This window comes from Ambystoma mexicanum, chromosome 10 (genome assembly GCF_040938575.1).
Source record: "Ambystoma mexicanum isolate Mex_15411 chromosome 10, UKY_AmexF1_1, whole genome shotgun sequence".
Classification (NCBI taxonomy): Eukaryota; Metazoa; Chordata; class Amphibia; order Caudata; family Ambystomatidae; genus Ambystoma; species Ambystoma mexicanum.
This window is the reverse complement of record NC_090932.1, coordinates 729,606,483-729,619,953: the sequence shown is the minus strand read 5'-3', so window position 1 is coordinate 729,619,953 and position 13,471 is coordinate 729,606,483. Positions and strand designations below refer to the sequence as shown.

The 13,471-nt window shown below is 44.0% G+C and overlaps 1 protein-coding gene across 4 annotated transcripts in view; it reads left to right on the top strand.

Moving 5' to 3' along the window:
- Positions 1–13,471, top strand: part of LOC138491689 (glutathione hydrolase-like YwrD proenzyme) — an 846,074-nt gene that overhangs the window by 803,446 nt on the left and 29,157 nt on the right. For all 4 annotated transcript variants that reach the window (XM_069618367.1, XM_069618368.1, XM_069618365.1 and 1 more), the window contains one exon: positions 2,781–2,951. In XM_069618367.1, coding sequence (XP_069474468.1) covers positions 2,781–2,951 — 171 coding nt within the window. The remainder of the gene's footprint in view (positions 1–2,780; positions 2,952–13,471) is intronic.

Here is a 13,471-nt window from a genome sequence, read left to right as displayed (position 1 = left end):
ACCCCTTTGTATCGGTGATTCTTTGATCGCCAGGAGGCAGAGCCCCAGGAAAGTGAGGGAGGAGGTACGGGCAGATTCCGGATCTCAGGGAAGCTGGAATTGCTCCATTCTACTTCCTTTGATTATCCTTCATCTTTCTACCCAGTGGACACCCGAATCCTGGGTTTATTTGTTTTATAGAATAATCTTACCTGAAGCCTTATTCTTGAGTATCCGGTTTGTTAATTCCTCACTCTGACATTTCCTCACTGCTATCTTTGGCCCTGTCCTGAAGGGAGCTAGGAACCAAAAAAAGAAAATAATCTAGCCTAGCATATCTGTGCGTATCTGGCTAGAAGGTGTAGCCCGGATATCGAGGTAATTAAGAAGCTGCAATACTTCCAGCAGATCGTTCATGCCTCGCCTAAGTCACAGCAGTCAGTCCTGCTTTGATACCATGGACTAGTCACCAAGTCCTCGTTGCTGTATTCCAGCACCCCCGGTTATAACGTGTGGTCTACTTCCCTGTCCCCCTCACGTCTCACTGCCTTTCCTGAGCTTTACAACGGTCTGCCTTCCCGACATGCCCCCTTCCATTCAGTAATTGTAGAATGCGGGTCTTCCTGGTGACACTGCTTTCCCTCTAGTAAGGAACCTGTGTTCCCATTTTGGGGGAGCGTACCGCCATTTCATCTGCAAGCCATCTTTTAGACTGCTCAGCCTGGGCCAGACTGTTACAACTTTGCACTTGTGGAAAATAATTTAGCAAATGAAATGATTAGTATTCTTTGGTGTTGTTGCTTTTATGGGAGTGAATGGAGAAATTGATTGTATCAATTGGTATTATTTTACAGCATTTGTAATTGGGCAAAAATGAAGCAGACTTTTTTTGTAGTATGGTTGCTGCGTAGGATTATGAGAAATGCGTTTGCTAGGTTTCTATTGTATGTTACACAACCACACACCCGCACTGCCTCCGGCCAACCCCTGCACTTGGGTCTGTATCTGCAAACCTACAGTCCCCTTCCAGCACTTATCAGACACCCGTTGTCTACACCTTACTCTTGCACTTACCACCTGCTGGCCGCACTACCTGCTGTTGTTCTATCACGTGTTCAGCACTTTCCACTCCCCCCTAGCAGTCGCACTTTCCCCCTTCCCTCTCCCCTGCACTTGCACGTTCTCAATGTCACTGGCCTAGTAAGATCGTTGTTTTGTCGTCCCATGTTTCCCCCCTTTGCCTCGTCGCGCTCTGAAACACTTGCGTATGGGCGCAATACAAATAAAATATCATATCATAACCAACATAGTCAAAAACTGCCTGCTTCATTTTTGCCAAAGTGTAAACATTTTTAGATAGTACAGATTGGGGGAAGCCTATTTTTCAAGCAGGAAAAATGGCTCTAAACTCCTTTGCTTCATTTTTGTGCACAAGGTCAAAGTTTAAATAGTCTTGCCCTGGGTAAGAGGTCTGCAAATCCTGCCATACCTGCGGCATCTACGCAGGAGCCGACTGCCTGCGATTGCGACCACCTAATGAAAGGTGATGCCGCCGGGTGGCTTTCACGTGCCTGAACATTGTGCTTCTGTGGTTAGGAAATTGCCAGTGGCCTAGACGTGAAAGGATGTGGACCGCCCAGGCTGGTAATCGATGAACCCTGTAGGTGATTCCTGCTAGCTCATCGTCTGTCTTCCACAGTATGTCCGGAATAACCTCCCGAAAAAATGTGGACTAGGGCGTCCATCTGCCAGTGGACATTCAGAGATGTCTGCCCTGCCCCGCCCCTAGTTATCCTGGGCCTGGATTACCTCCTTGTCTGCTGATGTGCCCGAGACTCCAAATCACCAGTTGCTGTTCAGCCATTATATTATTTCTCTCTCCCTTTCTATCACGATCTTTCTTTATTCCGCTCGCTCTCTCTTCTTCTTCTCTCGCTCCCTCTCTCCACTCCCACCTCTCCCTCAGTAGAGACACCCTGTGATCCATGTTGTAAGATGCAGTCACGGGTATACTTTATTTTCGTGTGACGTGTGCATGTTTGAGTTATATGCTTTTGCTGTTAAGTTCATTGCACCATTCAATCTCTCCGTTCCCTTCCATGCCAGTTTGATCTTGTTGTTCTGGCCACCAAAAAAGTTTACCTGGCCCACAACGGTTTTGTGTTGGGGTCTCTTTCTGAGATTAGCTCTGAACTTGTCTAATTCTGTGTGGTAAATACAAGACAAGGTATTTATTTTGCGATGTCTTTTCTGGCGGTATTTTAGTTAATATCAATACCGAAGCCAATAACGAATTGCAGATTGAAAATGGTGGTGGAGTGGTAATTTAAAACAGGTCACATTGTTTCAGGAATTATTCCAAAAGAGTATTGAACTCAGTTTACTTGTTAATTGGCGATTTCAAAAAGGGGTTTAATCACAAATGCATATAAGATTTTGTCGACCAGAAAGAGTCTTAACCTCAATTTATTGTTTTATTGGCAACCTGTATAAAGATGTTCTATCAACTTTGATTTCTTCAAGGCGGTGTGAAAGAGCCTAGTCTACGTTTAATTGAAAGAAAAGCTGTATGTCTAGATACAGACCTGAAAGGATAGGAGTGTCTCAATAACATGCGATGAGCAGGAGATTATCTCAGCATTTATTGATGCCTTTTCAAGGCTCTGAACGCTCGGTACTTCTACAGAGATTAATCAAACTGTTTGCTTCCATGAGTCATTTAATATGTCCATTAGAGTTGAACATCTGAGCAGCAGACGATTTTCGACTGATCAGCAATTATACATATTTTCTTTCTCCAGAACAGGGGCGTTGGTTTCTCGCTGTCCCCCAGCCATCCGAACTGCCTGTCACCAGGGAAACGTCCCTTCCACACCATCTTGCCTGCTATGGCAACCCACGCAGACACCGGCGAGCTGTTGAGTTCCTTCGGAGTAGTTGGGGGTTTCATGCAGCCTCAAGGACATGTGCAGGTAATGCGAACATAGCTTAAGGCATTGAATTGCTCTCCCTGATGGGGTCGCTATCTTTGGTTCTCAATGAGTCATCTGTCTCCTCTCCATGTTACACGGCCTGGAGGCAATCTTCGCAGCTTATTTAGCTTGTTAGCCAGCAATCTCTGTTTCAATCGTTAAGTTAACAGACTCATGCTTACACACTATATATTAATAAACCCAATGCTTATCAAGGGCAGGGACATTTAAATTTGCAAATCTATTGTTGATTACATGATTAATAGCATTTTCCAATCATTAGGCCTGAAGAAGAAACACGTGTTGGCAATTTTCGGGCACTTTGTATGAATTAAACAGCATTCATATTTTGACTTAGAGGTTGTGCATCAATTTAATTATGATTATTTTTTTAATCGTTCTTTTCTAAAGGAAGAGCACTGCAGAGACCCGAACACCCCTTTTGCCTGTTATAGTTTAAGGCACACCTTATTTAGTAATCTTGTGGGAGTTGAACTGCATTTGGAATTTTTATTTACCAAACTTAGATGTTCTCCCAGAAGTATATGCATGTTTTTGACATGTGCTAAAGTAATCAGTTTCCCGCTAGATTTGCTTCTAAGATGTTAGTTATGTCAACCTTGAGACTCTCGGACAACCTACTCTCTTAGATGCCACCTGGGCCTCTGCTTTGGAAAGCACATTGATTTCAAATGGAATATTCACATTGGGGGAAGGGCACTGCACCATCACCATTTACCTGCTGGACTGGGGCTTGCGGCTGAAACTGCCCGCTGTTTTTCCATTGGGCAGCGGTCATCTTGTTTTTCTTTGTTCTTTTAACGGGACTAGACTGCGCGGATGGCGCTAGCCCAATCTCCTGGCAACCTCACAACCCCAAAAAATGAGAACTATTCGAATACCAGTCCCCCCTTTTTGGTGGCATACAGTGCAGGTAAATGTCCCTGAGCCCTTCCCGAGTGCGCCCGCCACGCCCCACGTGGAGTAGATGTTAATGTTAAAGGACATTTGTACTGCGCACTATCACCACCGAAGTGGTCCCCTGGCGCTCTGGCGGCTCTGAAAAAGGGGAGGAGACGGGATGGGTTAGTGGGAATAAGCTGGAAAAGTGCAAGAGAGCAGTGATGTGCTGTTGGCAGCCTCAGCCCGGTGGGTCCGTTGGCTGGGCTTGGGGTGTTTTATGGTCCGTAGTCGTAGTGTGCTGTTGTGCAAGTCTATGTGTGGTTTGTTTTGTTGCTGCATTGTTGTGAAGTTTGTCGGATTGCTGCGTTTTAGGCTTGTGGTTGTGTTTGGTTATAGTTTGAGAGGTGTATGCAGAGGGATGGAATTGTTAGTTGGTTGGTTAGTTGGCATTGCTGTCCTTGCAATTGTTGGATTCCATCTAGGTGCGATACATGCTAACAGTCACATTTCTATCTAGATGCGACGCAAGCTAGGGTTCAGAATTCCATACTAGTGTGGCACATGCTAACAGTCACGTTTCTGTCTAGATGCGACGCAAGTTAGGTTCATAATTCTAAGTGTGGTGCATGCTAAGAATCACATTTCTATCTAGATGCGACGTGAGCTAAAGTTCAGATTTCCATACTAGTGTGGCACAAGCTAACAGTCACATTTCTATCTAGATGCGACGCAGGCTAGGTTCAGAATTCTAAGTGTGGTGCATGCTAAGAATCACATATGCTAACAGTCACATCTCCGTCTAAATTTGATGCAGACTAAACTTGAGAAATTCCATCTAAGTGTGGCATATGCTAATAATCACATTTCTGTCTAGATGCAACGCATACTAACTTGAGAATTCCATCTAAGTGTGGTATATGCTAACTTTCACATTTCTGAAATTCCATCTAAGTGTGGCGTATGCTAACAATCATATTTTTATCTAGACGCGATGCGGGCTAAGCTTGGGAATTCCATCTAAGTGTGGCATATGCTAACAATCAAATTTCCTTCTAGATTTGGCACAGTCTAAACTTGAGAAATTCCATCTAAGTGTGGCATATGCTAACAATCACATTTCTGAAATTCATTCTAAGTGTGGCATATGCTAACAATCACTTTTGTCTAGATTTGGCGCAGATTAAACTTGATAATTCATCTAGGTGTGGCATATGCTAACAATCACATTTCTGTCTAGATGCGACGCATATTAAACTTGAGAATTCCATCGAAGTGTGGCATAAGCTAACAGTCACATTTCTTTCTAGATGCAACACAAGCTAGGTTCAGAATTCTAAGTGTGGTGCATGCTAAGGATCACATATGCTAACAATCGCATTTCTGTCTAGATTTGGCGCAGACTAAAATTGAGAATTCATCTAGGTGTGGCATATGCTAACAATCACATTTCGGAAATTACATCCAAGTGTGGCACATGCCAACAATCACACCTCTGTCTAGATTTGGTACAGGCTAATCTTTGTGGTTCTCTCGGGGTATGGTACTTAGTTATCATTATACTGCAGGCAGTGTTTGCTGTCCGGCCATGAATAGGTTTAGGCTGGTGGTCACATATCTCTCTAATAATGCATGGCGTAGGTCTGTAGCAGTGTAGGCCATTGAAAGGTAAGTTAGAGTGGCAGGAGCTTTCTGGAGTAGAGCAATTGCTCTACCCCCATCCCATGCCAGCACCTACAGTTTTGTCGGTGTCCGGTGGCCTCATTGGCTTCCCCTGCTGACACCTGCAGACACATACCGGAGCCGCCAATGTAGGAGCCGCCCCCCGCCTCGGGCCCCCAGCCGCAGGGGCTGCCGGGCAGAGGGCTGCCCAGGTCAAGTCCAGTATAAGGAGGGGGTTAGCCAATGGGAGTGGGGGGGTGGGCACGGGAGGCAGTACTCGAGGGGAAAGTTGGGAAAGGAGCCTCGCAGAATCACGGGCCGCACTGGGTGAAATTGTGGGCAAATTCAAATGCATGGGCAACCGGGGCGCAGTGCTTACCTGAGGGCCATGGTGGAAAGGTGGACTGGGCACTCGGGAATGATGCAGGCTGTTTGTTTCTTCAAACGCGGCCTACGGGCCCATCGGGGTGCGGTGCGCGGGTCAGGAGGTGGCGAGCCACGAAGCGGGGAAGATAAGTTAATCATTTCAACAGTTGGATTTGTTCTAAAATGGCGAGTTTCAATCATATAAGTACATTATTTTTGGCCTTCTCTGAGGCAATCAGAACGTTAAGAATGGAGCCAATAAATACTGTGAGTGTGAGGGCAGTTATTGGCTGAATTCCAAGCATTCTGATTTCAGAAGCAGACCGGGAAACAGACCGTGCTTATCTGTATTTCTCTGTATTTATGAAACAGCAATGACATTTCCAAGCAAACATCTTTCAAAAAGGCACTTCATCGTTGTGAGCATTTTAGTTTCACCTTTTTTCACTGCCCCTTATCTTGACCAGCAATATCTAATTTAACATATATAGAAATCGTTTGCTGCTGCATTACTCCCAACACATGCTCACGCTAAAACCATGATCAAAGAGTCTAAATGTCCCTCAAGAAGATACTCTCTCTAAGTAAGCACTTGTGTGTCGCCCATCTGGGTGAGGCGATAGATAAGAGACTCACCCTGTCCTCTCTCATTACTTTTTCTGACATCTAAAAATAGGTGCACACTCTTGGAATTAAATTATGTCCTCTTTATTCTTATTGCGTCCTTGCCGTGTGACTTATCAATTACAATCACTAGTTTTTCGTGTTCTTTAAAAGTACACAATCTAATTTGCAGATTGATGGAACCGTGTGTATATCTGTTCACACTTTTAATCTTACAAAATCACACTGTGCTCTTAAAATGATATAATTCAACCAAGCCTGCTACCCAATCAGCCTGTCTCGGAGGTCAGGTCATCTCCCTGAACTTTTTTTGTGTCAACAGGTTTCAGCGGAATCTGTGTCGCTATCCGCTTTCTTCAGGTCTCTACCTTTGACATAAATTATCAAGTTTTTAACATTCTATCTAAAAAAGACAACATTCTTCTTTATGTTTGAATCTCGATTCTCTTTTTCGGGCCATCTTTTATTTCTTTTTACAGGCATCTCATTTTCAAGGTTCCCTAGAAGGAAATACATAAAAAAGAGAACCATCACTTTATATATCTGAGTTTATCTAGTCGAGGCATTTGAGGTAAACTTGTATTCAGCTCAAGCTTTCTTACCCACTCTTGACTGTATTTAAATCTGTCTTTCCTTGTGTAAGTCTTCAAATACGACTTCTACTGTGTAATGCCCCTGCAAGTGGGTAATAAAGGTGTGCTCCGGGACCCCCAATGGGCCCATAGAGTCGGGGTTTGCCGAGAAGCACTTCAAGGCAAGATAGCAGCACCCGCAAGATGGATGGGGGTGCAGATTAAAAACTCAAACACCAAATCAATAATGGCAATTTGACGGTTTGGCAAAGGGATTCCGTTTAATGACAAGTACAAAAAAACGGGAGTTATGAATATCAGCAGTGGCACGATCTTCCTTCTCGCTTCAACTCCAACGAACTTCATAAAAATCATAACATTTATACTGAAAACTCTTCATCATTGACGTGTAACGCTTAAAAGTTGCCATACAATTCTATTGGTTCAGGAAAGGTAACTTTACTATAGGTACTATATCTGTATATGGTAATGGAGTAAGGGGATTGGGTAAACACTGTCAGGTGGGGCATCTAAGCCCTACCTTCAAACTAGCTACTGTAGACATCACAAAGAGTATGACGTCTCATTGGTTCTACAAACTATAGGACCCTAGATTACTTGGTCCCTTGTGATTGGGTTGGTACCAATCCCACCCATACTTTTCCACTTCTCTTAGCAGCACGCAGAATAATGAGGCCAGGTGCAGGGAGTAAGTCTGTAACCTAGCGTTCCTTCAATTTATGTTACAGCCATTCATCACCTTAGTGGCCGTGTTTAAATTACTGCCTTGTTGTTTGGCCTTGAGTCTGCCTATTGGTCTGAGAAAGTTAAGGAGGATGGGTACGATAAGGCTCCATGCATAGGTGTCAAAGGCTTACTTCTGCTCGTTCGGATGGTCACGTGTTTCAGACACCGTGAATTTGCCTCTTCTTCGTACAATTTGTGTATTTCACTTTCGTTTCACCCACCACCTGCCTTTGGCTTCTTATCTTGACCCTTCCGAGCAGTATATTTTGTTCTTTTCTTCAATTAATTGTAGCCTCTTCTCGTCCATCTTGACAGATACAAACCTTGGTTCTCCAGGCACGATTTGCCTCTGCTGAGTTTTGTTTCTGCCGCTGTAGTCTTGATTTCGCCAAATATGAAACTCTTCTTGTGTGGCCTTTTAGTAACCTTTTGGTTGATTCTGCTTCTTGTGCAAAGTGGAAATATACTTATATAAAGTACTTCTTTGAGGTAGATTATGTATAGTGGTGCTTGTCGCACTATCTTTCTACTAAGCATAGCAAGCCACACGATTTTCTTAGCTTTCTTGTGATTCCAAGCATACGTACATGTGTAAACTTGGTTGAATATCTTCACCATGCTCATGGCTTAAGCTTCTTATGTTTGCCATTGTCCTTTCACTTTAGGTTCACAATATCCTTTATTCATGGCATTTCATCTCTTTACGTCATTCTCTGGTCGTCATTTCTTATATATGTGAGTCAGTCCAGGTTCTTGTGACGTCAACATTGTCTTCCATTAAGACCTTCTTGGTTTCTTCAGGGACTGTACTTAGACGATCTTCCTTTCGTTTTATTGGTTGATATGGCTTCCTCAATGGATACCTTACTGTCCATGGTTTCTTTGGTACTGGTACTTCAATAGGTGCTATTCTTCTGATAGGTACTGGACAGAGCATCGCTGCGGCTCTTTGCTGGTTTATTTGCTCCTCATACGTCACATATCTCGGTGTGAGCGTTCCTGGTACTTCAAAATGGACGGTTGGAGTGCGGGCTATACTTGGGACCTCCTCTACACTCCACCCTCTGGGCGATTCATTGACCACTTTCCCTTCTTTCTTCAGTTCTTTCAGTTTCTCTTTTGCTTCATTGTTTGTATCCATTCTCTCTTCATCTTCTGGGTCTACTCATGATGGTCTAAAGAAATGTCTCTTTGGGGTCCATATCTTTATGACTCCTTGTAAACTTCCTGCTGTTCTCACATGTTCGTCTTTGTTTCACGTCATTAGTTGACCCTGTCCATCTGGGCTGCAGTAAACCCATCTTCCCACATAATTTCTATCCTTCTTGGGATATCGAAACTTTGTTCCTTCTGGTGCGTGAATGCTGGCCTTCACAAAGTCAGTCAAGTCTTTGGGCTTCCAACCTGGCTTGACATCAATCATGATCTTCATCCCAATGGCTTTTTTCTCAGTTTTCTGGCACTGAGATTATTAGCTTGATGACGCAGACTCCTAGCAATATCATCACTAACAGGGCTCCTAGGAACTTGAATGCATCTGCCATCCATTGCGGAACCCATGCGAATAGTGATCCAAACCAGCTGTCATCATCAGCTTCATCACTTTCATCAATCATCTGGTTCTGTTGCTTCGTCAGCATACCTATGGCTTCTGTTAAGATTCTATTTTCTTCGTCATGAGAGGGTGTGAATGTGCAACATGATTCTCCGATTTTTGCACAAACACCTCCATCCATAGCTGTGATCACGTCAAGGACATATCTGTTCTGGAGAGTCATCAGTCGAACTGCCCTTAACTCTTCCTTTATGGCGTTGAATCCTTTTATGGTTGTGTTGATGGTCTGCAGTAACTCCCATCTGGTTATCTGCAACCATTTAGTGTTTGCTCCAACTTGGAATGAAGATTGTTGTGAAAACTGATGAGGTGAGGCTGAACAGTCTGTGTTCATATGGGATTGCATGAAAAGCTTCTTCTGATTTGGCAGAAAAGAAATGTTCTCTTTTCATTCTATTCAGCAGTTCCACAGATCTCTTCTTCCTCAGGTGAGCAATACATATTTATACATAAAAACAGAATAACTATTCCCGAAAAACACAGTTCAGCATAATTAAAACACAGATCTATCTGTGATGGGGTTCTTTGTCATAGATACAACACACCACATTAGATTGTAGCAGTTAGATACAAGACTTAGGTTGTTTTCTAGTCTTCTATAATAGACTATTGTAGAAGACTAGAAAACAACCTAATTCTTTTTGTATTTTTGTAAGATTGATTAAAAAGTAATTTGGACAAGGTAAATAGTGGAGAGTGGTCAATCAGTAATCTCAAACGTGTCCTGGTATGTCATGTGACAACTGTGATGTAGTCTGATGTCTAAAGAAAATATGATGTCTTTAATTGTATAATAGAAACTATCACACAACCCTATATTTATAGGCGACGAGAGGGGTAATCTGGTTCTTCTTTTTGTTATATTTAGCTAATTATTGCTCTCCCGCTTGCGAGAAACAGATCCCCCAAAACAAAAATAAGGGAGATTACCTTAGTTGAGGTAACTGGACATCAACCTCTACAGCTACGAAGATCTTGGACTTCCCCATGCTATACGATAGGAGTGCACAAACAAAAAGTTCCCCCTCTGAAATTCATCTTCCAACTTCTTTCATGTGCTGGTACCAAATGTTGTTTCCCAAATGTGCTGTGCTGTCCAAGTAATCGTTTAGTTCACTGTCGTCTCCGTGTATGCTTTTCTTAATCCTTAAGGTTTTCATGTAGTTTGCTATAACTACATCCATGATTGCATCTGATTGGCTTTTCCTAGATGGATGATTCTCTGGTATCCCGGTCCATGATGCAGGTATCTTCATCTGTGCTAGTTGAGTGGAGGAAAGCCTGACGATCCTTTCTATTTCCTCTTGCCTCTTCCTGGCTATCAGCTGTGCTTGTGAAATGTCCCTTGAGCTAGTTTTCTCCTCCATCTGTGTCGCATTAGAGGTGTTCATTAATGTTATTTCTATTGGTTTCTTCTCCAGCTTCTCTTGCATTCCTTCTCTTTTGGTCAAAAGTGTCCATATCCACTCTGTCATTGGGCTAGTATATGGCTGTATTGTAGAACTTGTGTTTGTCCCTTTCGCTGGAACATATGTGCTTGTTAATGTGGTCTCTGTGGGTTTATTCTCCGACTCCTCTTGTCTCTTCAGGAGTTCTGTTTTTTCCACTTGTCTTTTCACTTCACTTGTAGTGGAACTTCTCATAGTTGGCAGTCTCTTCTTCTTCCATGCTTCGGATTGTGGATCTGCAGTTATTGACACTAGGCCTGGTGTGTGTGCATTCAATGTTTGCGTGCGTGTGGTTGGCAGTAACCATTTTACATTCATACTCTGCTGACCCTATCTCCGGCTTTTCACTTTGATTGCCACCATAGGAGTGTGTGTGTCATTGCTAATCACATCCATCTCAAGTTCACTCATTCCACCATCAGATTTCCTAGGGACGGAAATGATTATGTAAGGTCTGGGTGCTTTCATAGGTTTCATGTATGCAACATAAGGTGGATGCACTGGGATTGGAACGCTTTGTACACCAATAAAAAATACAGTTCTGATTGTCGGTGACAGCAAAATAATGATAAATATAATACATAAATACATTATTCCCCTGTAGGTCCATTGGCAGCATTTACTTCCAGGAAAGGATGGACGTCTCTCCACCTGGAGGAGGATGTCATGATCTCTGCTTCCAAAAGGTCAGGGTTTTCCCAACTCCCTTGGAAGCAGATCCATAACCCAGGTTCCGAGTGCCAACCAGTCCCAATTGGGACCTTTTGGACCCAGTCCTGGCGCCAGTGGCACCAGGCTCATAAATATGCCCAGTCCCAGCGCTGGAAGCGCCGGGCTCATAATGCTTGGGTGGACTTACCTGCAGCAGACCATGCTGCTTACTTGCCTGCCAGTTGAGCCTCTGATCCTCTTCTGTTTGGAACTACTTTTCCTGTTGGGTGGGGCAGGAGCCACTCCCTAGATTCAGAACACCGGAACTCTTCTGGAAAGCAGGAACTCTTTTCTTACCTAGGCGTGGCTGTGGAAGGAGAAACCTAAGCACTACAGGAGGCTATTTAAACCACACCCGATGGATGAATCTTGCTTTGCGTTATTCTGCATCCTCTGCAGCAGAACGCTCATCGTGTCTTCTGCATCTGATCCTGGGCCTAAGGAAAAAGGCTTACCATCCTGAATCCAGTCTTCAGCAACACCTATAAAGACAAGAAAGAACAGGTTAGCATTACGGTCTTCAGTGACAGCTCTTCACTTACCTGGTCCATCGGCTGTCACCAACGCCTCGCGCTGCATTCCGGCATCTGAAAGACAAAGGCTTACCTACTCTTCGTGCGCTCCGGAGGTCTTCACACTGCATTCCGGCATCTGAAAGACAAAAGCTTACCAACTCTTCGCACGCTCCGGAGGCCTTCGGCGCTGCATCCCGCATCTGAAAGACAAAACAAGGTGCGTTTAAAGACATTGGGGAACTTTAATACTCACGTGCCATTACTCCTTTCCACATCTAACCCAGTGGGTATTCCGGCACCCTGCAGCCGCTCTGAACTTGTACCTGCAAAATAAAAAGACAGTTAGAGCGCATCGTGAAGCAGGCAACAAGCGCTTACTTACGTGCTTCCAGGCGCTTCTATTCATCACTCGGGCTTCATCTTCAACTCACTTCAGCCCGTCATCCGCCATCGCCGGAACCCTGCAAAACAAGAAACATCATTACTAAAGACTTTAAAGACATTAGAATTACTCGAAACTTACCGTTCGTGCAGTAAACGACGGACAGCAGTCCTCTGAAGTCAAGAGGCCTGCTCCCCTTATCCAGTGAAGAAACTGGTTACAGCACCCTGCCCCGAGGCAGATGGAGAGCACGGCGTTCACTTACCTAAGGTGAGAGCGTTAACCTTTGGGGTTCTACAGGAGAAGAGAAAGGGAAGAAGAGAGAGACATTCAATAACCCAGTTCCTTAATCCCATATTTTCTATCTGCAGACATCTTACCCTTCGAGGCAGACATACAGTGCACAGAGGTCCAGCCCAAAGAGCCAGCCGTGTGTTACACATCACCTTTGAAGATACGGTATACGCCCAGTCAAGACCGGCGCCTCTACGGGAATCAGGTGAGCGTTACAGAGGATGAGATTGCTGCTCTGAATCCCCATCTCGATCATCTGTTGAAATATGCTAACTTTTAATGTAACTTGTAAAGAATATTATCTCTGGATTCTGTTGGTTCTGGTTGCGAGCTGTAGGTACTAAACAATTGGCCCCCTTTGTCTGAACACTGGATTGTCTAGTATTTCTGGACACAGTTCTCTTGTCGGGCTATGGGAAGTGTCAAACTCAAGCAATAATTCAGTAAGTCTCTTTACTCTGCATGTTCAAAATATATTAACTCCTAGTCCATGCCTCTGATCTGCTTAATTTCCGAAGACATGTTGTGTCCTTTGTCAATATAAAAATAAGAAATTAAATCTTTGGCACTGCTCTCGCGATTTGTCCCTCGGCGGAAAGCTTCACGGTCTCCTCCGGAAACTCTGGTGGATATTGGAGAGTTTAATTTGCACTACAATACCATGCAGGAGCATGCTTAGCTGGG